This window comes from Trichoderma gamsii, assembly GCF_001481775.2.
Source record: "Trichoderma gamsii strain T6085 chromosome Unknown Scaffold_4.2, whole genome shotgun sequence".
Lineage (NCBI taxonomy): Eukaryota > Fungi > Ascomycota > Sordariomycetes > Hypocreales > Hypocreaceae > Trichoderma > Trichoderma gamsii.
The window spans coordinates 462,344-486,409 of record NW_020171341.1 but is presented as its reverse complement, the minus strand read 5'-3'; the positions used below and the strand labels follow the sequence as shown (position 1 = coordinate 486,409).

The 24,066-nt window shown below is 51.4% G+C and overlaps 4 protein-coding genes across 4 annotated transcripts; 1 reads left to right on the top strand and 3 right to left on the bottom strand.

Annotated features, from left to right (window-relative positions):
• Positions 1 to 4,773: 4,773 nt before the first annotated feature.
• TGAM01_v201614 (AGC protein kinase) lies at positions 4,774 to 10,713 on the bottom strand (the record flags this gene model as incomplete). The annotated part of the gene is made up of 2 exons (XM_018809413.1): positions 4,774 to 10,110; positions 10,219 to 10,713. The coding sequence occupies 2 exons, from the start codon at positions 10,711 to 10,713 to the stop codon at positions 4,774 to 4,776; spliced, it is 5,832 nt and encodes a 1,943-aa protein (XP_018657392.1).
• Positions 10,714 to 13,031: 2,318 nt separating this feature from the next.
• On the bottom strand, positions 13,032 to 14,016 carry TGAM01_v201613 (acyltransferase; the record flags this gene model as incomplete). The annotated part of the gene is made up of 2 exons (XM_018809412.1): positions 13,032 to 13,447; positions 13,536 to 14,016. 2 exons carry the CDS (start codon positions 14,014 to 14,016, stop codon positions 13,032 to 13,034), a joined length of 897 nt encoding a protein of 298 aa, XP_018657391.1.
• A 2,163-nt stretch (positions 14,017 to 16,179) lies between these two features.
• On the top strand, positions 16,180 to 20,183 carry TGAM01_v201612 (eukaryotic translation initiation factor 3 subunit D; the record flags this gene model as incomplete). Its single annotated transcript, XM_018809411.1, has 7 exons — positions 16,180 to 16,312; positions 16,389 to 16,476; positions 16,551 to 16,925; positions 17,081 to 17,455; positions 18,291 to 18,526; positions 18,594 to 19,824; positions 19,895 to 20,183. 7 exons carry the CDS (start codon positions 16,180 to 16,182, stop codon positions 20,181 to 20,183), a joined length of 2,727 nt encoding a protein of 908 aa, XP_018657390.1.
• A 475-nt stretch (positions 20,184 to 20,658) lies between these two features.
• On the bottom strand, positions 20,659 to 22,113 carry TGAM01_v201611 (hypothetical protein; the record flags this gene model as incomplete). The annotated part of the gene is made up of 1 exon (XM_018809410.1): positions 20,659 to 22,113. One exon carries the CDS (start codon positions 22,111 to 22,113, stop codon positions 20,659 to 20,661), a length of 1,455 nt encoding a protein of 484 aa, XP_018657389.1.
• Positions 22,114 to 24,066: the final 1,953 nt, after the last annotated feature.

Sequence of the window (24,066 nt, the reverse complement as noted above, 5' to 3'; positions counted from 1 at the left end):
CTCGACCTCGTCTCCTCAGCGCTGCTCCACGACGTAAATGGAAAGAGCGCCGGAGCAAGACAAAGCAAGCAACAAAAGAGACAGAGGGCAAAAAAGGTGACATGACTAGACTATCGAACGGTGAATATCCATTTATTTCCCCAAACATGCACCGAGACTCTACAGTAGGTATTGCTTTACTCGCAGTGGTGCCGCTATAGGGTCCCGGCACCTATCAAGGGTCATATTTGGTTATTCGCAGCTTCCGTAGTCAGGGCCATCAAGAGATTTAAAGTTTAATGACCATCTAGTTTCTTGCGGCCGCGCCCGAGCCTTTCTGTGCGTTTGGTCCAATCAGTGAAGAACGTGCAGCGCCTGCTGGCCCGATTTGGACAGTTCTGAAGAGCCGCGACAATCATCCATTCAATTCAATTCAATTCAATTCAAGGCTGGAGAGCATGACGGAGAATGACGGCCGGGGGAAGTGGCCTGTGCAGTCTCACGCGAGCATATCAGGTAGGTGGCATGTAGGAAGCTGCAACCTCGTACTCATTTGCTGCTCGTATGTTCCTGGGTGCTAGCATTTGTTTTGCCAAGCCTTTATTTTTTCCCTTTTTTTTTTTCCCTGTCGTAACGCCGGAGCGGCATCAGGCGGTTTCAGTCCGCAGCTGCAGCATGATTAGACACCGCGTCTCACACGTTGGCAGCGACTGTGCATAAAGCTTGAGCCCCAGCGCAGCCAATGCTTGGCCTCCCTGCGCTCATGCTCGGGGCGGCGCTTGTCTCGCTACGAATCAAGGGATTTGCGACAGCACGTGCTCAATATTACACGTTTACCCGAAGAAAATAGCACAAGTTCAGAGGGAGGAAAAAAGGTGGCTTGAACAGTCGGTACACAAGTACAGATCATCGGTGAAAAAAATTCATGCCGCGGAAAAAAAAAAGAAAAAAAAAAAGAGGAAAAAGATAAAATTAGTTGCCGCCACCGCCGCCACCGCTAGGGAACAGAATAGCAGTCTGACGGGCGAAGCGCCACAATTACTGAATATGCAAGAAAGCTCCTAGGAAAGTTTTTTCCAGATTCCAGATTAGAGATTCCAGAACGTTGCTCTTTTTCCCTCTTCCCCCTCTTCCCCTCTTTCATCTATACTTGTTTAGCCTCACCTAATACAGAACTTAGGATCGTACATGGGATTACCACCACTGAGCTTCGCATAAAAAAAAATTCTCACAGATACGAGTAACAGTAAGGTTATCAAGGGGGCCAGCGGGAACTCCATCCGTTTATGCAGCCTGCAAGCTAGAATTCAAGGTCTTCGGTGAACATCCGCCTTTATCTCATTTTTTTTTTTTTTTTTCCCTCTCTCTCTCTAGCTTTTCTCCGCCTATTCACCGGTTAGAGACGCTGATCTGGGGCGGGGCAGTGGGGCGACGTAGATGGCTGCCTCCACTGACGAGCAATTGCTGAAAAGCTTCTTTTGGGGTAACGCGCTACCCTGGAGAGGCCTCACTTCACTTTTTTTTTTTTTTTCTCGTTTTCCCTCGGCCCTGGTTTTCCCCTCTTGGAGCTCATCGTGCATGCCTCAGCTTTCTGTCTATGGAAAGGCGCCCTATCCCTCCAATAGCTCGTCTTGTCCATTCCCCGTGGAGACTCCAGCTTTTGGCAGCACGATCCGCCACATAATCCAAGATGCTAGCGGTAGTCGCGCACACATATCGTAAAACTCTTTGACTCACATGTTACAACGTCCATTTACCTCGCTACTATACTTTTGTACGCATAACATTTTACTTCTCACCAGTGCATCGAGAGAGTTGAACCGATGTGTACGCCTCTTATCGCCCGCACCTAAAAGCCACACTCAAACTCAACTCTGTTGACTAGCATGTTTGTGCTCACCGAGCATTTCAGCCACAGGCGAAGAGTAAAAACTAAGCGCCCGAAACTCATGGCTCGCCACAGATGCCCAAATAGAGACGCTCGGTATTTGAGAAGATGACCGAAGCTGGTTACAATATGCACGCAGTACTTGTTCAATTATGCCGCGCCGTCATGCGTTGATTCCATCAAACACTTCGGTGTGTGGAAAAGGTCTCATCGTCGATTTGATTACACTCGTAGTGCAGCAGACGTCGATCAGCTCTCCTTCCCCACATCTCAGCTGTATGTTGATATGACGCTATTGATTTGTTTTCCAGCAGTTGCTGTACGACAGGCATATTCGCAAAGCGAGTGGCGAGTTGGCCGCTGGGAGTGCAAGACTATCGAAAAGGATTGGGCTTGTTGAAGGCACATCTGCATGCCAATAAACCGTTGGTTTGTATGTGTGAAGCATGACGGATGGTAATTTTTTTGCTTTAAACATTCAGAGGCAGATGATGCCTCGACAAGTATTTTATCTCAAAGTATGTATAAATGACGGAAGTGATACCTTCGTAGCAAAGCCTCTGCTCTGCAGCTATAGCTGAAGACATATACCTCGTAGGGAGATCGGATTTTCAGGCCTGCATCAAAAAACAATTGCCGGGAACGCCCTTACTGATATGTTCTTCTTGGCTCCGCTTTACGACGCTGTTTGATATGGGGAGGCAAAAGTAGAGCTTGAATGACTGGATTGTGAAATGTCTGTATCTGTTTTTGGAAGGCTGATGTAAGCCTAGTATAGCCTTTGGGAGGATAAATAATTGCTGTGAAATTGTAGACTTCCATTGGGAGCCAATTTGGATTTGCTGCCCAAAGCTCATTTTGGGTTACTCGCACATTCCAAGATGTTTGACCTCTGGGGGGGAAGAAGAAATGCTGTGAAATTGTAACCCTTGAGAGTCAACCTGAAGTGCTCCGAACGCTCATCTTGGCTTACTTGCGCATTCTCGGATGCTTGAGTCAATATATATGGCTCCTATTGGTGAGCCTACGCCATCATCAAGTTTAATCTAGATCACTACATTCTCTCCATGATATACGCCTTTGCAAAGCGAGTGGTAGAACCAGTTACAAGATAACTGGAAAAATCGGATTTGTTAGAAGCACGTCTGGGTATCAACACAACTTTGCCTCGTTTGTGTGAAGTGTGGCAAGTGGTACTTTTTTGCAGAGGGAAATTGCATGCTCTGGACATCAAACAGTAGGCACTGGGTAGAGATGGTGGAAGTGTGCTCTGCAGCTGCATTTGAAGATGTGTAATCCAAGTCTCCCAGACCTATCCTCAGAAAACAGAAGCCGGAAGCAATCTTGATATCCGTCTCATTGGCAACGCTTCACGGAGCGAATTTAATACAGAGAGGCAGTAGAAGCAACAAAATAATTGAATTGTGAAATATCTGTAACTTGCTCTGGCGAGGCTGATGTAAGCACACCATGGCCCTGGACAGGATTAAAAGTGCTGTGAAATGGAGTCCTAAGACTGTTTTTAAGCGCCAGCAGGGGGTACATGCATGTGAGCAAGCCTTGGAGTAGAGTAAAAATGCTGTGAAGGCGCAGCGCATGTCCACCATCTTCACTCATTTCCCAAAATCTTCCGGATATTCGAGCACATCATCTCAATACGCAAGGCTCTTATTGGTGAGTCTGCGCCATCACCAAGCTCTATTTGTATCACTACACCTACGGCATGCGCTTGGGGAGCATTTTTGTAGTGGATCTTGGTATTCGCAAATGGTATAGATATAGATATGAGATTTATATGAGCGTATCAGGCTTCGAACAGGCTAGGCAAACAGAAACAAAGGTAACAAGTGTGGCATGGCTGTCTAAAAGCTATCAAACAAATGCTCAAATCTCAGTCACCTCAGTAAGTTGGACAAAATACATCTACATCTGATGTATTGTGTATTGGGCCCTTCTATTCATAGGCGAGTGGCTTATGCTCATGAAGATTCATTCTCTCTCTCTAATCGAAGGTGCAATTCCTCATATGTTCAAGTAGTTGTAAATGCATACGTCGACGTCTATCTATGTCTTTCTACCCGATAGTATCTACGTAGAATCTCTATACGGCATCTTCTCTCATCAACAACGAAGAAGAGGAAAGAAAAAAAAAGTCTAAGCAATTCTGCAAGAATCTACAAATCACAAATCTCACAACAGAGCAAAGCAGACCAGCCATACGCAACACACTCATCAGAAGCTAGACAGTTTGTTTTTCATTCCCATACGTCAGAATCTTCTCTATATGTACACACATCAAACACTAGGTAGGATAAATACCGCCTCCACGACAAAAAAGAAATGGAATAAATAGTCAAGTCAGCACCCAGCACACCAAATATCATCTAGCTTGCCCATGGGCAAAAAGAAAGCAATCGTTCATCGATAGCCCTTTGTGGCACAAAAAGGAAAAAGAAGAAAAAAAAGTTGAGAAGTCAAAAGGAAAAATGTGAGAAAGAAAACACAATGGAAAAATAATAAAGGGGGGAACAGGTGAGTGGGACAGCGAGGCTCCCTAAGTAAGTTAATATCATCATCATCCATCCCAGTCAGATAAAGCATGCTTTCGCTTCGTTTTGCATTTCAACTTGACTTGTCATTTCCCATGTAACGCCTCGCTGCTATTTTGTTTCAAGACAAAGAGAAAAGACGGCTTTTTCTTCTTCTTGCGCTTTCATTCGTCTCTCTGAGCAACGTACATTTTGATAAACGGGAGGGATAGAAAAAAAAAGGGAGACGTGGTCAGGGAAACAGACAACGTTTTCCTCCAGCGGGGAAAATGTAAATTGAAGATAAGTGATAAAAGAATGAAGCGGAATACATAATCGTTAATTGAGGAGAGCAACAAGGGGAAACATTTGTCGTTCCTATTTCCCCAGAGGTCGTGGCGTTGTTTCCTCCTCTCCGTCTAGTTGGATTTTTACCACTGTATTTCCGCTGCCCGTCTTGTCTGCATCACTCGTAACTGCAGGCGGTCTTGGAGTTGCTTCAGCGCTCCCGGGAACAAACGCATCTTCTGAGTCCGCTCCAGCCACATCAGATTTGCTCGGCGTGCTCTGCACCGCTGCTAGGTCGGGAGGCATGCCAACTAGTTGCCTTTCCAGCTCTAGGGAGGGCGTTGTTGCTACCTGCGTTACAGCCTCAGATGTACTGTCTGATAATGTAACGCTGTCGTGACTATCCGCTCGCATCATCTCAATGCCCAGCTTGGAGCTCGGCAGCGTGCTTTTCCCAATGATGGCCTTGCTCCCTCGCCGAAGCTGCATATCTCTCCTGCCCTCGAGATCTTCGTCTTCATCATCTGCCGACTCTGTGCCTTCTGAAGCTTTCTTGTCAAAGATATCACGTCTGACTTGGAGCCGATTATCTGAACCGCGCGACATGACTTCTAAATGTGCTGGTGCCGACTGCTGACACACGAGCGAGGGTGTGCTTTTGGTTGGGTTTTCAAGCCCAAGCGTTGCGTCAATGTCGCTGATTCCGAGGCCGCCGCTGTCTTCCCAGTCGCCAGTCGCCTTGCGACTGATGACGACGGGGATGTCTTCCGTAGTATACGATTCCGAATCAAACATGCTAGAGGCGATGGAATCCTCTCGACTTGACACCATGGCTGACCCATGCCGCCCTATAAAGGCAGATATGCTCGATGTTGGACTGTCGTCCATTTGACGGGGGTGTGCCCTCCTGAGATTGAGCGGAATAGCCGCTGTTATGGACGTCAAAGGTGGCCTATGGGGGGATTCAGGTTGCCACTGGCAGAGGCTTCGGAGCACCTCTGAAAGCTTCGACGAGCTGATGGGCTTCTCGATCAGAGAGTCAAAGTGGTGCGGGGCCTGCAGCTCCTTGAGATAGGCTGTAATGGCTACAATTGGCGTGTGCGAGTTGGCATTCTTGGTCTCTCGTATCATACGAGCCACGTCAACCCCGTTGATCTGGGGAAGCCTGTATTCGATAAAGATGATGTCAAATTTGATTTCGCTCATCGAGAAGCGCACCGCCTCCGACCCGTTAGCCACGGAAATGGTGCGGCAGCGTAGCTTCTCCAACAGTTTCTCCATCACCATTCGCGACACAGGATGATCTTCGCAGATGAGCACGTCCAAAGGTCGGAACGTGGGGCCGCTATCAAAAGCAATCTGGGAAAGTCGTCGTGAGCTTTGTCGGCGCCTCTGGACTCTCAGGAGAGCGTTGTGCTTATCTCCTTCGTTATCAGACGATGAAGGGGACATGTCGAATACCTGGCTCCGACGGTTACGGTGGTGATGCTGGAGCATATCCGTTGCGATAGGGCTAGCCTCTTGCGACCCTACAGTCAAAGACCTCGACCGGCTCGTTGAAGACGTGCTTCCCTGCCGGACAGGTGTTGACAAGACCTTGCCAGGAGATAGGGCAAGCGGAGGTGGTACAGTGCCTCCTCTTTCTCCTCCTCCACGAGGCTTGGCCGGCGATGAAGCTGCGGACGTTGCAGCTCTCTGCAGACTTGGAGGCACTTTTGGTACATCAATGGCAACATTTGGCTGCAGAGAAGACGACGTTGACTGGTAGGACAAGCTAGATGAGTTGCTCGATGCCTTTCTACGGCCATCTGGCGGTCCATGTCCAGCTATGAAGGAGTTCATCAGAGGAGATGAGGGCTGTGAAGGCTGCGAGACCTGAGAGATCCTGTTAGGAGATGCAGTTGCGAGGCTAATGCCAGACGGCGACTGTGGGCGGTTGCCAGCCTTTGCATTGGACAGAGTTCTTTGGATGTGGCTTGCTACTACAGGACTGCCTTCGAGGGAGGGCGCTGGAGATGGCATGCCTCCGCTGATGCCCCCGGGACTAACAGAGGTTTGCTTGCTCTGGACCGCCAATGCTTCCGCGCGGAGCTTCTGTATTACGTCCTTGTTTGCCTTTTCCAGCACCGGAAGGTTCTTGAAAGAGAAACTACCAAAATCGTCGGCAGCAATGGGCTCGCTCAGTCTCCGCGACTTCAGGTCTCTCACGTGAGGGGGGATGTGTAGTGGCATCAGCTTTCTCCCCATCGAGTTGACCTGCGAACGAACTCGTGAAAGGGCATCGTGAGGTCTATCTGGGTATTCACTGGACCCGGCTGTGGACGATTGCGGCGAAGTCTGATCTTCAATCTCCTCTACAAACGAGTGGAGGACAGCGCCTCTCGCATCAAAGTACTCTGTATCCTCAGGGTTCTCTGGCTGAGGAACAAATTGTGCCTCGTCTTCCAGTAAGTTGTCCCAATTGATGCCTTCAAACCAAGGATGGGCACGTATTTCTTCGCCGCCCGAAGCAAATTTATCCTCGCGATTGGATCCCAAGCGCAAAGGTGGGTCCATACATAGCAGCTTATTGATCAGATCTTTTGCCTCGTCAGATACAGGCTCGCAGTCTGCTTCATCCGGCCACTGGATCTTTCTTGCCAATATGTTCTCAAATACTTGCTCAGCCTCACCAGCATGAAATGGAGGAATGCCGTAGAGAAACTCAAACAAGATACATCCGACGGACCACCAGTCACTCGTCTCATCTTGCTTATCGCCCTTGATCGTTTCTGGGGCTAGATAGTCTGGAGTTCCGACGAAACGTCGATTTGTATCCTCCGGATCGAATAGTGCCATAGGGGGTGGCACCATACCTGGTGGAGGGAGAGATCCTCTGCTGTGGCTATCCATACTAGTCCTGGTATTAGAGTGATACGGTGCCAGGTCTGGCGAAGCATGAATTACAGCATCTTCATCTAAGAACATTCTTGCGGTCGGCGGCTGGGAGCCGGCATCGGGGTCATGGATGGAGAAAGTTGTAAGCATGCGGCTCAATGTCTCACTCCCACCGCTATCGCTCCGATGACTATTCGAAATGCGGCGTGGATCTGGCTGTTGCGCGGGGCCGAGACTGAAGTATGACGGCTGCCATGGGCCGCCGGGATCTGGAGTCATTTGGGGAGTTGCGCCGGGGGAGGGGCCGTGGACGTCGAGCGAAGTTGATCGAGAAGATGCCATTGATGTAGATCGAACAAAGGGGCCCTGTTTGAGCAAATCTGGAGTGGAATCTGCCTGATCACTGTTCAAAGCTCTCTTCTGTCGACCTACCAAGCCCATTCGTGAAAGCCCAAAGTCAGTCAGCTTCAAATGGCCCTTTTGATCAATCAACAAGTTATCAGGCTTAAGGTCTCGGTGGATAACCCCCCTCTCATGGAGATGCTCTACTCCCAAGACAACTTCTCCCAGATATTTTTTGACCCAATCCTCAGGAAGGCCGCCCAGTATCTTGATGAGAGACGCGCAGTCGCCTCCATTGAGATACTCCATGACAAGATATAGGTAATCTTTGCTAGAAAACGTCCAGTATAGTTTTGCAACAAAATCGCTTTGCCCTTGCCACATCATAATAGCACGCTCTGCTTTGACATTTCCAACTTGATTCTTGGCAACCATGTCCGCTTTTTTCAATACCTTGATAGCGAAATACTCTCCCGTGGACTTCTTCTTTGACAGGTAAACACTGCCAAAGGCTCCTTTACTGATGGGCTTGATAATCTCAAAATCTTTAATTGACGGCTGTGACGAGCGTGGCTGTGGAGGTGGTTGGTTATTGGCATTGAGACGCGGAGACGGCGGTGGCTTCATGACGAAATCCGAAATGGCTGCAGACGATTGTCTCCTATGGTGTTTGGACGGGTGGGTAACTGGAGAGGAGAACTCGCTGCTCGGGAACATTGGTGACGCTTCGGGAGAAACAATCCCTTCGTGGCCAAGGGGTATCACTCGAGCCTTGATCCGAAGGGGGGAGGAAGGCTGTGTCATCATCCGCGACGGAGATTCTTGTCGTCGAGGAGAAGACGTTTCCGGTATGATCAAGCTCCGTCTATGCCGTCTGGAGCTGGCCGCACGCCGAAGGTCGCCAAAATCAGAAATGGGGGACTCGGTCCTGTGAGGCCCTCGGGAAGCCACCGATGATGATCGCAAACTTCCCTCGCTTTCGCCAACGTCACTCTCAATCGGGAGAATAGACGCTCGGCGCGAATCTCGAGACTGGTTCAAAATACTCAGTCCTCCCGGGTGGGATCGTGGAGTTGGGCACTCTCTTGGGCTGCTGGATCGAGTAGACCCCACAAACGACGTCGGACGAGATCGACCAAGTCCAGTCGACATGTCCACCTGGCGAAGGGCAGCTGCCAAGGCAGAAGGGCTTGTAATGGAGTGTTCAAACTGCTCGTCACCAGTACGGCTCTGTGATTCTTCTATTTCACTTCTCGCATCAATCGCGTCAATATCTTCAGTGTCTGTTGGCTGCTGCTCCTCGAGGTCGTCTTCGCTGGAATCACTAAACCTTCCCTCAGCAATGCGAGTAGCCTTTCTGGTCGCTTCATCAATGCAGTCTTGCACTAGAACCGCAAATTCAATCCGGATCCTCTCTGCATATTCAATAATCTGTCGATGACGAAAGACAGCATCCACTTTGGTTCGGGCAGCTTTTTCGGTATCTTCGCAGAGCAATGCCAGGCCCTGTTCTTGCTCAAGAGTGTTTGAACTTGGTGACGACCATTGAAGTACTTGTGATATCCTCGATTCTGATTGGGGCGACTGGGTGCGTAGTTCCCAGTGACCTTGCAGTGAAGAACTCTCCTTGATCCCTGGACAGCTGATTTCAATGGCGGTATCGCAAAGATCCAGCAGGAGCTCGACGATGCGGGCTTGCGGCCTACGAATGGCAAAAGAGCGGGCTCTAGCATGCCCAAAGCCGCCAGGTCTCTCTCGCGAGCGAGCTAACGAGGTCCCCGGGGATGACTGTGCCGAGGGCGGAGGGCCAATGGGCTGGCCCTTGTATTCGGCCACCGGAAGATTTGGCGAGTCGCCAGAAAGAGATCTGCTTTTGCGTGTCTCCAGTGCGTCGAGGACCCTGACGATGGCGTTTCTATGTTCACTCAAGCTCTCTTGAGCCATTTGCACATCCATTTCGGCGCGATGTTCTTGTAGGCATAGGTCGGTATGCTTCTCGAACCACCAAGGAGGTATCTGACGCTCGCAGATGCGACAGAGAACTGGTGGCGGAGGTTCTGGCTCCTCTGATTCCTCGCTTGCGGCTTCAGCAATGCGAGTGAGGATGCCAGCGAGGATTTCGGCCCCTGAGCCCAGGGAGTCGACAATCACGGCAGGGAGGTCGATTTGAACTTCATGGGGTATCCACGGACGAATCATCCACATTGTCTAAGATCAATTAACCAGTCAATAAATTATAAATTTTAGAAGCAAGAAAAGCAGACGAGAAGATAGTCTCTTGTTCATCTGCTCCAGGACCAAGAGAGAAAAACCTACATGGCTTTCGCCTCCCGATACGCTGTCATATACCATGATGCCCTGTGCTTCGAGGTCGGCCATCTCCGTCGGTGGGACATCTGATGAATCAAGAGGCCCAATGCTGTCCAACGACCGCAGCTTGGAGAGGGACCCCAAGATGACGGAGAAGCGGACCCTGTGGCTCTTGGAGTCGTCCCTCTTCATCGAATCAACCACATCTGTAAAGACACACTTGTTTTCGCTGGCTATCAAATCGGAAATGGGGACGCCTTCGACCGACTTGACGGTTGTGCCAACGACATCGGTCCACGAGGGACTGACCCATTTGATGGTGCCATCGAGGTTGAGGTAGGCAATCGCATTCAGCGTCTGCTCGGCGGCCTCGCGCAGTTCCTCGCGTTCTTCCCGGATGTCCTGGCTGATGGATCTTTGCATGGCCGTCGTCTGCGAGGCTCGCAGCGACGAGACGGCCGGCGGGGCCAGCGAGACGATGGGACTGGATGGCTTGTCCATGGCGGCGAGGAGGGGGCAGCGCCGGGGCTGCTGAGGCGCCCAGTGAAGGCAAGAGCCGGCGGGAAGCTGTCGACAGCAACGAGGTCGGCAAAGGCAGCGGTGATGGCGGGGGAGCTGGGGTTTGGTTCGTAGAGAGACTCGGGGTCTGGCGAGGCAGCCAGAACTACAGACCCATCAAGCTCGGATACATGACTGAAGACCGCCGGCGTAGGCTCACAGCCGCCTTTCGCTCTCGATCGCTGCGTCGTCGTTGCTGGCGCGGGGGGACGTAAATTCGATGACAGGGTATGCCGGGCGTTGCGTTGGGTCGTTGAAGAATGCTGAGTAAAAAAAAAAAAAAATTAAAAAAACAACAGGATGCTGGGCAGGCAATCCCACCAGACCCCAGGCAGACGCAGCACCCTGAACAAGCTCGATGGCCAAGACTGAACAGACAGACAGACGAACCGGTGAAGGCAGCTGAACGGTGCTGAACCACAGGCCGTGAGTTACCTCTGGAGTCGAACAGGCGGCGGACGTTCTCAGGAGCAGCAATCGCTGGACACACAAGGCGGCAGGTCGGATGCCAGTCAGCTCAGTCGGGAGTGGTTCGTTTCACGATGGCTCACAGTCCAATTGCTAATCGAGGTACCAGCCGCCGCAGCCAGGCCCCAGGCCAAACGGAGTATCTATGTGGCCAAGCAGCAAAAACGGCCATGGTCGCGTCCTCTGCTCCCCCCATGACACATTAAGCGGGGGACTCGCCGCCCGGCGGCCAATCACGGCCCACCATCTGCCCAGGCCCTTTACCCGCCTGATCCAACCCTCTGCGGCGGCGCCTCTAAACTCTGCTGGGCCACAGCGCAGGCCGTAGCGTCGATGGGCGCTGCAGCTGCACCAGCGCTGCACAGTGAGCGCCCAACGGGAGAATCCTTAGCGGCCTTGCCTTGGAAGGGTCCCTCGGGAGGCTCTGGGACGGGCCCCCGTGCGTCGAACAGCGCCGGGGAGAAGCCCTCCAGCAACAAACAGCAGCGCAGCGCAGCGCAGCAAGAGAAAATTTCTCCCCGGTCCCCTACAACCAGCGCCCGCTCTCTCTAATCGGCCTGCATAAGGGCTGGCTTGGTGTCCCGACATGCATGCGGCTTCTGCGACCACGCCACGTCACGTAAGCGGGTGGTCTCGACGCTTTCCATTTGCACATTCGATATGGTCATGGCATTAACAACGGAGCGCGGGTTAGCAAAGCCGCCTGGCCAATCGACACTGTACCGGCATTGCTCCTGATATCATTACGGCGTCGCAGCATCACTAGGCCAACTACCCCAAAGCCTAGCCGGGTTCTGCAGAGGGTGTGGGTGGCCGTGCTGGTTGTGATGGTTGTGATGGCAACGGCCTTGCATTCATGCGCGGGCATACAGTAGCCCAGGCAAGGAGACGATGCCGGGACGCAGCAGTCACGCAGGAAACGGCAAAAGCCGTGGGGCCTTGGGCTCTGGGCCTGGGCCGCGTCGGAAAGAATTCATCTAGAACGGCCATGTTGCACCAACCAGGCCTCATCGTTTGCACAAACGCGGGAGATCCAGAGGAATCACCGAAAACGCCTGAGCAAATTCAGATCGGCGGCGCGGGCTGGGATTGGATCTGCCGCCCAACTCTCTGCCTCTCCGCATCTTGGGGTAGTTTCCTCTCTCCTCACTCCCACCTTTGCTCCGTCTTAGCTCAAGCTGGAGCTCAAGCTTAATGGCTGCTTGCCTCCCACCCATTTGTTAGCGTTACGACTTACAAACAAGCAATGGAACTGCTCTACTTATCGTGTTCGCACCGTGTATTAGCTCTGCAGCAGCAGACGTCTCTAAAGAGCCGTAGCGCATCCGCGGGATGCATTGCATATGGCATACTATATCACAAGAACCGATTACCACGTCTTTCTTAAACAACCCATGATGCAGTTGGCTCTAGCTGCTCTTCGTATAAGTGTCTATTTGGGTGTGAATAGCCAAGTACATGCAGTATGGTGCACATGCTCTGCCACGGGATGATTCTAGAATGCCTCTTGTGCCATTAATTGGTCATGGCCATCTTTGGTATTCTATTCTTATTATGTTATTTCCAGTAGCCATTCCGGTGGCTATTACAATTATGAAGTAGATCTAGAACCTCTTGACCCATACTTGGTATACTATAGGGAGGTATATATGTATGTAAGTATTATATGATCTCTCGAGATGAAACAGTCAATGGACACCTAGTAGCTGTGAAGAATAGTCATCTTATGTGCTGTTAGATAATAGCAATACTAGAAACTCATAGTTCAACATGGCACTTCCTTGTAAGCTGCATCAAGAGGCGAGGCACTTCTGTCTCTGCCCTTCAAGCCACTCCCCCTTTTCAATCCACCGCTGCTCCAGCCAGCTGGCCAACTCGGCGTCAGTCTGCGGCAGGCTCTCAATGGGAAATCGGCGAGCGTGTACATGAAAGTGGAAGCCGGCCTCCTCGCTCAGTCTCGGAACGCTCAGCGTGTCCCACATTGTCGGGGCCTCTTGGAACTCATTGCCTCGACGGTAAAAGATGGCCAGGTCGTACACAGCCTTGATATGCGGTGCCCTGCGGAGGTGCTGGACCGTGGCGATGAAGCCCTTGGTGCGGGGATACAGGAGATGCATGGGATGGGGCCGATCGGTCTTCTTGCACCATGCCTGCGACTCTTGGTATTTCCGCTGGCTGAAGCGAGTGGCCTCACTGAAGCTAATGAGCCCTATATAACCGGGTCAACACTTACTGACGAGAGCACGACCTATTGTCGTTGCCGCTGCTCTGGTAGGGGGGACACATAAACGACTTACAGGTCGGAAGCCTCATGGAAACCAGGCCGGCAAAGGCACGATCGAGCTCTGACTTGTCCTTGACCCAGCTCCGGCTCACCATTGGCATGCCCATGGCCCAGAGGCCCCAGCCTAGGAAGGGCACGAGCCGAAGCTGGCGCTTGGCAAAGTAGCGGCAGCGGCCCAGCATGCCCTTGCGTATCGCCAGGGCCTGGATCATATAAAAGTCGGCCCAGGCCAGGTGGTTGGAGACGACAATGGCAGATTCGCCCGCCGGGATGTCGTCACCAGAGCACTCGATCTGGGCCCCGTTGGCGTATTCAAAGATGAGCTGAATCCACCGCCACACCGAGCCGGCGACGCGAGACGACAGGTTGTAGACGAGCTCAGGGGCCAGTGCCTTGAGCGGCAGCATCAGCGACAGCGCTACATCTGCCAGCAGCAAGTACACCAGCCAAGGCGCCGTCAAGGCGAGGCCGCGGACCTGTGTGATTAGCGACATGTGAGTATGTACTTAGTATTGAGTCGTTTTCTTAGAAAAACAGCTAGTGGTAGCAGTAGCAGCAGCAGCTCCGTCAGCGACCACTTAGAACAACTCCTGATGCAGGATCTATTATCACAATTTCCTCTTTGAGAACATGCCCTCTTATCCAGGAGTCTGGATTGCAGTGATTGAGACGGAATCTGGTGGTCAGACCGTCGGTCCACATGACGCAATGCCACAGGCCAGTGGTAGGGCGTAGTGCCAAAGTCTTCGGCACCTTGTAGGTACTTAGTAGTAGGTAAGGTAGCTGTTTGCATCTTGTACCAACCAGTAGTATCAAGAGCTTCAATGGCGATGCTTATTTATGGGACATTAGCAACGGCTTCTACTTCCCATCTTGGGCATTGCTACTGATACTAAAGGGAGAGTGAGGCTATGTTGCTATTATGCAACATCTCGGGCATTGAAGGGTACTAAGGTGATGCTTATCTTGAATATAGGCCTGTAGTACCTGCGTGCGGGCTACGACCCCCATTGAAGGAAATGGGATAATTTATAGTATTCTGATACGCAGGTGGCTTTTACCAATCATCAATCGTCCGTGGCTGCGTAATGGCTGAATCACTGTTTCACACTTGCAACCCACTCCCGCCGCGGTGAAATTGCCCAATGTTTCGTGTCACCACGGCGAGCCGCTGTCCAGAAGGCGTCCAGTGCTTACGGACTAAGAATAAGAACAGCAGCAGTCTCCGGCAGATAGTCGAAGATGGTACACACATGTAAGCATAAAATAATGTGGTCACCGCAGTACCTATTACTCTTACAGGAAAGGTGATGGGCGCCTGAAGGAAGTTCTGGACTTTTAGCGCTGCGAGTCGTCACGCGTGGGCTCATCTTTGGCGAGCATATTCTGGAGTTTGGTCAGGAAAACTTGACGCAAGAGGTGGCTTTGCGAGCTTGGCGGCCGTTGCTCTCGCTTCTCGGTCTTCGGGTTTTTACTACTGGTACATGGAGTGAAGCACCTTGATTTAAGCATTGCCTTTTGCTTATTCCAAGCCTGAGATGTAATTTTGCGTATTCAGGCATTCAACGACCGATCTGCTCCTGGAGGCTTAGCCAGATACGCACGGGTAGTACGGCATCACCGCTACTGGCATAAAGTACATGCGGCAGGTCGGATGCGTCTCTAAAACAAAGTCTTATTACTCCTTCGTCCCTCTTATTTATGATCTGCACGATCCGAGACGGGGGACCCGCGCAATAAGAAGTTGATTCGCTTCTGACATGTTCACGTCCAAGCAAGGCTGAGCCACGGTCTCACGATCCTTTCGAGCGAGTTACCCGTAGAGGGGCCTATCGGAGCGTAAGATCGCACGTTCTCGCACGAAATACAGTGGGTGGTGCTGCTGGCGCTCTCCACCGGCTCGCCTAATTTTGCCAGGATCCATCGAGTCGGGTGCTAATTGCCCCCAGCGAACCCCGTCTTTTAGGGCCCTCGACGCCCAGAGAGCTCAAGAACCCCGCTGTGTCTCGCGCCTTGCACTTCAGTCCTCAACTTGAACTGCTATTGATTTCACTACATCCCGCGGGCATCCATTCACGGGCAATTGAAGCAATCAACTGCAATCGCCGTCACTTCTCCCTCTGTGGCTACTGTCTCATAACTTCTTTAGCTCTTCATAACCGTCTTTTGCGTTGCTGTCCAGCTCTTTTCGCAAGACCCCGACAGCTCCTCAGCAGACAGTGCCGCAGCTCCTCCAGCTAGCCCTTCTCCTGCGGTGGTGCGGAAGCTCTCGCCCTATCGCTGCGAACGGCGTTGCTTAGTATATTCGCAACCGCTATTACTTCGGACGGTCCGCCTTTCTGCGCCGTATCTTGACCTGCATCCTCACCACCATCGACTGTCCAGACAATCTGCAATCACAGAGCTGTGGCAGCGTGCACCGACACTCCTGGACTCCCCTTGAGGTAAGCTTCTACCTGCTCCCTAGATGGCGCGGAGGCCAATTTCGGCATTCGATTTTGCCACACTGTGGCTGCAACCTTCTCGGAATCTGACGTCGCACGGTGGCTGACCTGTCGCAGTCGGCAATAGTATTTTAAACACTTATCGCGCCCTACCGCAAGCCATTGGGCCCTCTCTGCTTTTACTTTACATCGTCCGGGTTATCGCAAGCTACCATGTCATCGCTGTCTCCGGATCAAATTGAAGGAGGCGCCTCCCAGGCCTCGACAGAAGGCACTGACAAGGGTGTCCTCTCTGGCCTGAACCTCAACTTTTTCAAGAACCTATCGGACAAAAAAGTCACCCGCAGTAAGATATCCCGACAAGGCATATTCCCGACGGCGGTAAGAAGACCGACCGACTAATCACCCTCTCTTTTTGACAGCCGGCAATCCCCCCAAGCGGCGTGGACCAAAGCCAGACAGCAAACCCGCCTTGACTAGGCGGCAAGAGCTCAATCGGCAAGCTCAACGGTAAGCATCTTTTGTCTTGCGAGGCATTAGACATGCGTACAGTGCAAAGCTAACCCACTGTTTGCACTCTGCAGAACCCACCGCGAGAGAAAAGAGCTATACATCAAAGCACTAGAAGATGAAGTCACTAGACTGAAAGAAGTCTTTAGCACAATGTCTCTGGATAAGCAGAAGCTGTACGACGAGAACAAGCAACTCAAAGAAGTCCTGGTCCAGAGAGGCATTCAGCTCCCAAAGCCAAGCAGCGTGGACGATTCGGGTATCGGTGGCACTCAGGCGATGAGTGTAAGTGCTTCGGGCAACAGCTTTGCGCACGGCTCGCAGGGCGGCTTCTCGCCTGCCGGCATGTCGCAATCAACCGGCATGTCAATGTCGCCGGAGAACCGCCAGCCGTCACCTGCTGGCAACGGGGTTGATCTTGAGCAGGCTGGTATTGACTTCGTCTTAACGTACGAGAACTCCTCCTCGAAGGCCTATCTTTCACCTCCCCCGCAGTGACCTCAACAAGGTTGCCACTTCACAGCCACGCGAGCCAAACTGTCGGGACTTGATGCGCAAGGGTCGGTATGCTAACGGTTGCGACTTTTGTCGAGGGATCTTGTAGGCTCGAAAAGCCTTGCATGGCACACATGCCATTCCTGGTTGACAGAGCGAGCGACGCTGACGGCGCGCCCTGTGGCCACGCCTTGATGGTGTCTTGCCCTCCTGCGCCGTTTCAAGAGCTGACCCCAGACATCCCTTTCGGCAGTAAACATACGCACGACCACGGCGGAGAGTTTGAGAAGCAAGGCACATGGGAGCTCAGCAAGGCCGATCTGACCACGCTCCTAGACCTCAGCAAACAGCTCAACCTAGATGGCGAGATCACCCCGGTCATGGCGTGGAGAATGGTTACAACGCATTACAGGTTCAACGAATTGGCTCCGGGCGATTTAGAAAAGCTTTCAGAGGAGTTATTACGGAAAATTAGGTGTTATGGGTGAGTTTGTCTTTTGGCGATTGACGATTGCTGCTATGAGTGTTTGATGTACTAATCCTGTGAGCAACAGATTTGGTGCTGTCATGGAGGAGTTTGAATTGCGGGATGCGCTAGAGAATATCTTCTCCGGTCGCCCAGAAGCAATGGTCTTTTGATTTCACTTATTGGTGTTCCCTCTTGGTGTTCCCTCCACTTCTCTCTCGCTCCCGCATTCTAGCTCTCCCTCATTCGCTCACTTCATGCTTCTTGGTGTAAACTCACCATATTGGATCTTTTCCCCTATTTAATGACGCTTTATGTATTTGTTTAAAGAGATTCCAGGACGCACCTTGGCTGCGTCCATGTCTAACGCCAGTTTTGGCTTTGCTGTTATGTAGTTACGATGTATACATATATATATAAATGTTTTGCGTCACTAATTAAATACTTATGAATATCTTTCACTCTCGTATGGAGCCAGATCTACTGCCTACCTATAGTGATGAAGACTACTACGTTTGAAGAATTCGAGAAACGTTGATGGCGCCTATCTCATGCGACATCTCAAGTAAACGTCGACTTCGCGCACTCACCAGCCAATCTGTGGCTTATGTAGCGATAAGATAACACACACAAAAAATCCAGTGGCTGTGCAGCTGGCAGCAACTGGTGGCGCGGGGCTTGCAACTTTTCTCGTTAGGCTGCCCCACCCCCCACCACAATTTCGATTCAATGTTGGAAACCAAATTCATCGCCAGCCGGACGAACGAATCATCACGAGCAAAGGGAAAGCCTCTCTCTCTTTCTCTACCCCGGCCCGCTGCGTTCATCATCTGAGTGAACGTCCGAAAATAAGAGAGAACTCTGGAAAATCAGACGAGATGGCCCAGTCACTGGACTATGAGAAGATTTGCGAGAGCTGCCCGCCAGGAGATGGCTGGGGCCCTTCAGTAACCAGCGAAATCACCCTCAACGGCGTTCCCTATGCGCCCTTCTCCAAGGGAGACAAGCTGGGGCGCATGGCCGATTGGACTGCTGAGGGCAAGGACCGCGAACGTGGTGGACGTCTGCAGTACAGCCGCCAGTACAGAGGTACGGTGGCCTTTCTTATACTAGGCTTTGGAATGCTTGCTGACGAGAGATTCGGAAAAAAAATTAGACCAGCAAGTGTATGGCACCGGCCACGCTGTTGTTTTCAATGCCCCTCCCGCCGAGGACGAGACCAGCTTCTCCGTCGTCAGCAACACCAGAGACTCGACCAAGACAAGATATGGTCGCGGTGCCGTCTTCACCCGTGGCCGAGGCCAGCGCGGCGGCCGTGGTGATACCCGCGGTGGACGAGGAGGCCAGTTCCAGCGTGCCCCCGGTGGCCGACAGGGCTATGGCTACGAGCGCGGTGGACGAGGCGGTGCTGGTGCCCGTGGTGGACGTCGTTTCGGCTGGAAGGATTATGACAAGCCTGCTCGCAACCGTGATGCCAGCATTAACATCAAGGCCGATTGGGAGCTCCTCGAGGAGATTGATTTCAACCGCCTGGCCAAGCTTAACCTCGATACCGACGATGGTGAGGACCTGGACGACTACGGTTTCCTGTACTACTACGACCGCTCCTACGACAAGCAGCCTGTCAAGGGCGCTGAGAGGAAACTCACGGCTATTGACCGTGCCGCCTACAACGTCACCACCTCCTCTGATCCCGTCATCCAGGAGTACGCCGAGAAGAACGAGGCCACCATCTTCGCCACCGACAGCATTCTCTCCATGCTCATGTGCTCTACCCGCTCCGTCTACCCCTGGGACATTGTCATCGTGCGCCAGGGCAACAAGATCTTCCTCGACAAGCGTGACAACGCCAACCTGGATATGGTGACCGTCAACGAGAACGCCGCCGACGCTCCCCTGGAAGCTGCCGATGGCGGTAAGGACGTCATCAACCAGCCCCCTGCCCTCGCCGAGGAGGCCACCTACATCAACCACAACTTCGCCAACCAGGTCGTGAGCGAGAACGAGTCGAACAAGGTCCAGATGGCCCACGCCAACCCCTTCCACGACGCCTCCGACGACACCGATCCTCCCGCCAGCAAGGCCTACAAGTACAGGAGATTCGACCTCTCCACCAACGAGGAGGAGCCCGTCTACCTGATTGTCCGTACCGAGGTCGACGCCGTCCAGAAGAACGCCATCAGCGGCGAGGACCAGCTGGTCACCATCAAGGCCCTCAACGAGTTCGACAGCCGTGCCCAGGGCAGCGGCGGCGCTCTCGACTGGCGGACGAAGCTCGTCGCCCAGCGTGGTGCCGTTGTTACTACCGAGATGAAGAACAACAGCTGCAAGCTGGCCAGATGGACTGTGCAGAGCATCCTGTCCAAGTCTGACGTTATGAAGCTCGGGTATGCACACTCTTCCTTTTTAACTACATGCTTTCCCGTTCTAGTATAGCTAACCTGATGTCTCCAACAGATTCGTCTCCCGTGCCAGCCCTAGAACTAACGATAAGCACGTTATTCTCGGCGTCATCGGCTGGAAGCCCCGCGACTTCGCCAACCAGATGAACCTGTCCCTCTCCAACGGCTGGGGTATCGTCCGCACGATTGCCGACATGTGCCTCAAGCGCGAGGAGGGCAAGTTTGTCCTCGTCAAGGACCCCAACAAGTCTATCCTGAGACTGTACCAGGTCCCTGCTGGCAGCTTCGATGAGGATGACAACGAGGAGGAGGCTGAGGAGGTTGAGGAGGAGGCTGAGGAGTAGATATAGGATAAGGGGGGTGGTTTCAAAATACCTGACTTACATATGGTGTTGTCTTTGTTATTCACTTTTTAATGAGTGAGCTGGTTTTTCTTTTAAAAAAAAACGGCAGTATTTTTATGATGGATGTATAGGCTAGATTTGATCTCATTTCAGGAGCAAGGTGGCTTACTAGGAATGGATATAAGAAGACACAAAAGTTTCTCATCACTAATCTTTCCATCTAACTCGTTCAAACATGGCTACAGTTCCTGTGGATAACTGTGATTTCTTCATTGTCTCTACCAACCAAGAATCTACTACTTTTACAAACTCCAACATTCTATCGTTTCTCGTGATGTAACCAACCGTTCTATCAAGTAACTCATGGTTGCTCTATATTCCGTGCTTCTTAACATTCTCTCCTCGCAAGGAGTAAATAAAATGAATGAGAAAAGACAAGTAACCTCTATCCGTCTACTCTGCCCACTCTTCGCTCCTACCATTGGACTTGTCGCAAATACCAAACTCCAACCTCTTGGAGAAAGTTCATCAGCGGTCTCGACTTTGTAGGCTCGTAGCCCATCTCGCGCAAATGGAATTCCTTCTCACGCAGCCACTCTCGTGCGACGTTGAACTGCGGCGAAAGGCCGAGATGAGTGCTGGCAAAGTACGCAGCTGCAAGAATTTGCCGATACCGGCAACCGGCATCACGATCTCTGGCTATGAACTCACGGGACTCCCACGCGCTCTGAATTTCATCACGGAGGCATCCATCCAACGGTATCGAGTGAGAACTGGACATTTGCTTCCTGCGAGCTGCGTCAGCAAGCTTAGTGCCTAAGGAGCTGATGTAGTCGTTCTGCGGCCACGTTTCCCTTGTAGGTTGCTGATGAGGGTGTAGAAGATCTTCCAATCGATCAACAAAGTTCATACTCGTCCAAAGATTCTCAGCAGGTTGATGCTGCTGCCAATCCTTGTCTGGAACCAGTAATGAAATTGGGGGAAGAACGGGCCGAGAGGCGACATCCTGAGGGATTCTGCTTGCTGTTGTAGAGACAGGATATCCAGATATCGGGTGTGGGATGGAAGCTAGGGGGTAGCCTTTATTGCCAGAAGGAACCCAGTTTCGGTCGTGGCTGTCTCTAGGCTCTTCGATAAACGGAAGCCTTCTATGGCCAGGGCTGAAAGTGCTCCGTGCATCTTGAGCGGGATATCTTGAAGAGATTGCGTCCGTGTATCGAGTGCAGCTGGAAGGAGAGTAGTGTGGCGCTGGTGCCACGGAAAGCGGCGGTTCGATAGGAGTGCCATGATTATGATCTGTGTCTGAAGTTCGATCTTTAGCATCAGTTTCAGGAACCGGTGTGTGTTTGGCTGCTGGACTATTGTCCGCGGTCGACAAGATGGAAGTCTCCGTTGAGTCTTCAGCTGCGCATTGCTCCTGCCCTTGTCTGGTGCTCTTCGCAGCTCTTTGTTTTTTCACCGTGTTTGGCGGATCATCATTGTTTTCCTGGTTTCGGTTCTTTCGTTTACGAATGTTTGGTGGAACATCCCAACTGACAGCTGTAGCATCTATTGTGTGTCTCCGATCATTCTGCAGGCGGCCAGCGACGCAGCATTCTTGGCAAATTGATAACTTGCAGTCACGGCACTTTTGTAGAGTCCCGCAGCGCTGTTTATGACAAAGGTCGCACTTGGCAGTGGATACATTGGAAGCATCCCATCCATTGTGAGCAACATCAAAGCTTGGCAAAGGGGGCCTTTGGTTGGCTAAGACGGCATTAGATCTTGGCGCGGAATCTCCGGATGGCTGAGATTCAGGGATGGCGATGATTGCGTGGTGCCTCTCCATAGGGTCGATAGAGCAGGGGGCAAGCTGCAGGTTTGGATCCGCAGCTGGCCTATTGCCTGTGTTCTCAGAAGAATAGCTTTCTTTACTAATGAGAGCTGGCATCTTTCGAGCAACTTGTCCCAGAATGAAGTGCGTTGATCTCCGTAAATACGACTCTGTTCAAAGTTATCGCAGGTAGCAATGGATATCTTGTGGCGGCGTTGAAGGCTGGAAATAACTAGTAGAAGTAAGAACGAGTTCGCAACTGACAAGAGAGATTCATTACCACACAAACAATAAGCGAATGACTGAAAGCCAGATTCTTTTGAGGTTCTCGAGAGTGGGTGCAACGTAGGGAGATGGATAGTCCCGTGAAATATTTGACTGCAGGCAGAAGGGAGTTGAAATAGGTAAGTTGGGAAGAGCCATGTCGCTGAGAAGATTTGTAGTCGCCATATATAGAAGATTCACTGCCATGCACAACACGCTTGAAACAAGAGGCAAATGCATTTCGAAGGACAGGCGGTCAAAAAGGGATGATTTGTGATTCAATGCAGGCGTTTTTGGCGACTTGCAAGATATGTTGGGGGAGAGCGAAATCGGAAGCGCCGTTCCAGCGGATTGTGAGATGATCACAGCCGTTTGGTTCGAACAGGCTGTGCACAGGGAGAATAGGATCCGCCTCGGACGTGTTGTTATCAAGTAAAATTCGACAATGGTTTGACTAGCCACTGAATCATGGCCACAACGAAGATGGTCCTTGAGAAAAGAAAAGGAACCGGAATCATGAATTTAAGAAAAAAGTTCAAATGCTGAGATGCGATGACGGACCTGCAGTTGGACGTTGGAAGGAACGAGGCTGCAACTGCCTCTGGCAGCCACTCATAGGTACCTAGATATGTAGTCAACAAGAGAGAGAAAGGGAAAGAGAGGATCGATGATATTGTTTAAGATTTTTTGATTCTCTCCCTTGTGATTTAGTCCCAATTATTGAGGCTTCCAACTTGTTAAGCTCCAAAAATGAAGCAGGTGTCGTCTATCGCTTGAATAACCAAGTGCTCAGCACCTGCTTCACCACTGGCCCCAACACCAATTAACAGTGGTACTGTACTGCGATATTCAATATATGTCAGGCTTTCTCTACTGTTGTTCTATACCGGCACTTACAAGCAGTCATAGCACTGTCCCGATTTTTGTGAGCACCTCATCCAACAAAGAATACCTTTAACTCGCGAGGAAACTACCCCACGGCCTATCAGTGCAGAGGGTTTTTGGACGACAAAGCTACGAAGCATATGTATTTGTTGCCTCTTGCTACTCTTGAGTACAGTAGTGTGGTCTTTGGCTTGCTATGTGTGTTTGATAACAATTGACGATGAGCAATGTGACTTTTCCGGGGATCGGGGCTCTCTGATTGAACGAAGTCATCTGTCCCAAGCAACTGCTTCTATCAGACTCATTTTGCTACGGCCATGAGGGCTCATTTACTACTGTGAGTTTGAATAAATTTCACATCTGGCTAGGTCATGGCACTATAGCTAGGTTAAAGGTTTAGGTGACTTCTAATATAGAAACAAAAGTGCGGAGGTCAATTGATCATCTAGATAATGATATGCTTGATCTGACTAGATGAAGCAGATCCAAGTAGATGAGATGAACAGGGCCCAAATAATAGGGTTGTTATGGTCAGAGTGCCTTAATCTAGCCAAATGAAGTGTCAATTTCTTTGATCAACACCCCGTCCTGTCATACATGTCCGAGTCTCATCCTGAAACAGAGACTTCTAATAGACCTCGTGCATTATTCAGGACGCCATGCCAGTAACACAGCGCCGGGAAGTACAAAGATACACCCACTAGGAGAGACGAATAAATCCCGACGATGAGCACCGGCAGACATAAATTGGACCGAGAAAACGACGTACTCTCGCCACGCCATCAAGAGGCGCTGTGGTTCGAATCTCGAGGCCCGAGCACCGGCATGTCACCTGCCACTGCCCTACATAAGTTCATCTCGTTGGCAGCTCCACCTCGTCGGTGCGGAGCAACAAGTGAAGCAGACTTTCGCTTTCGTCGC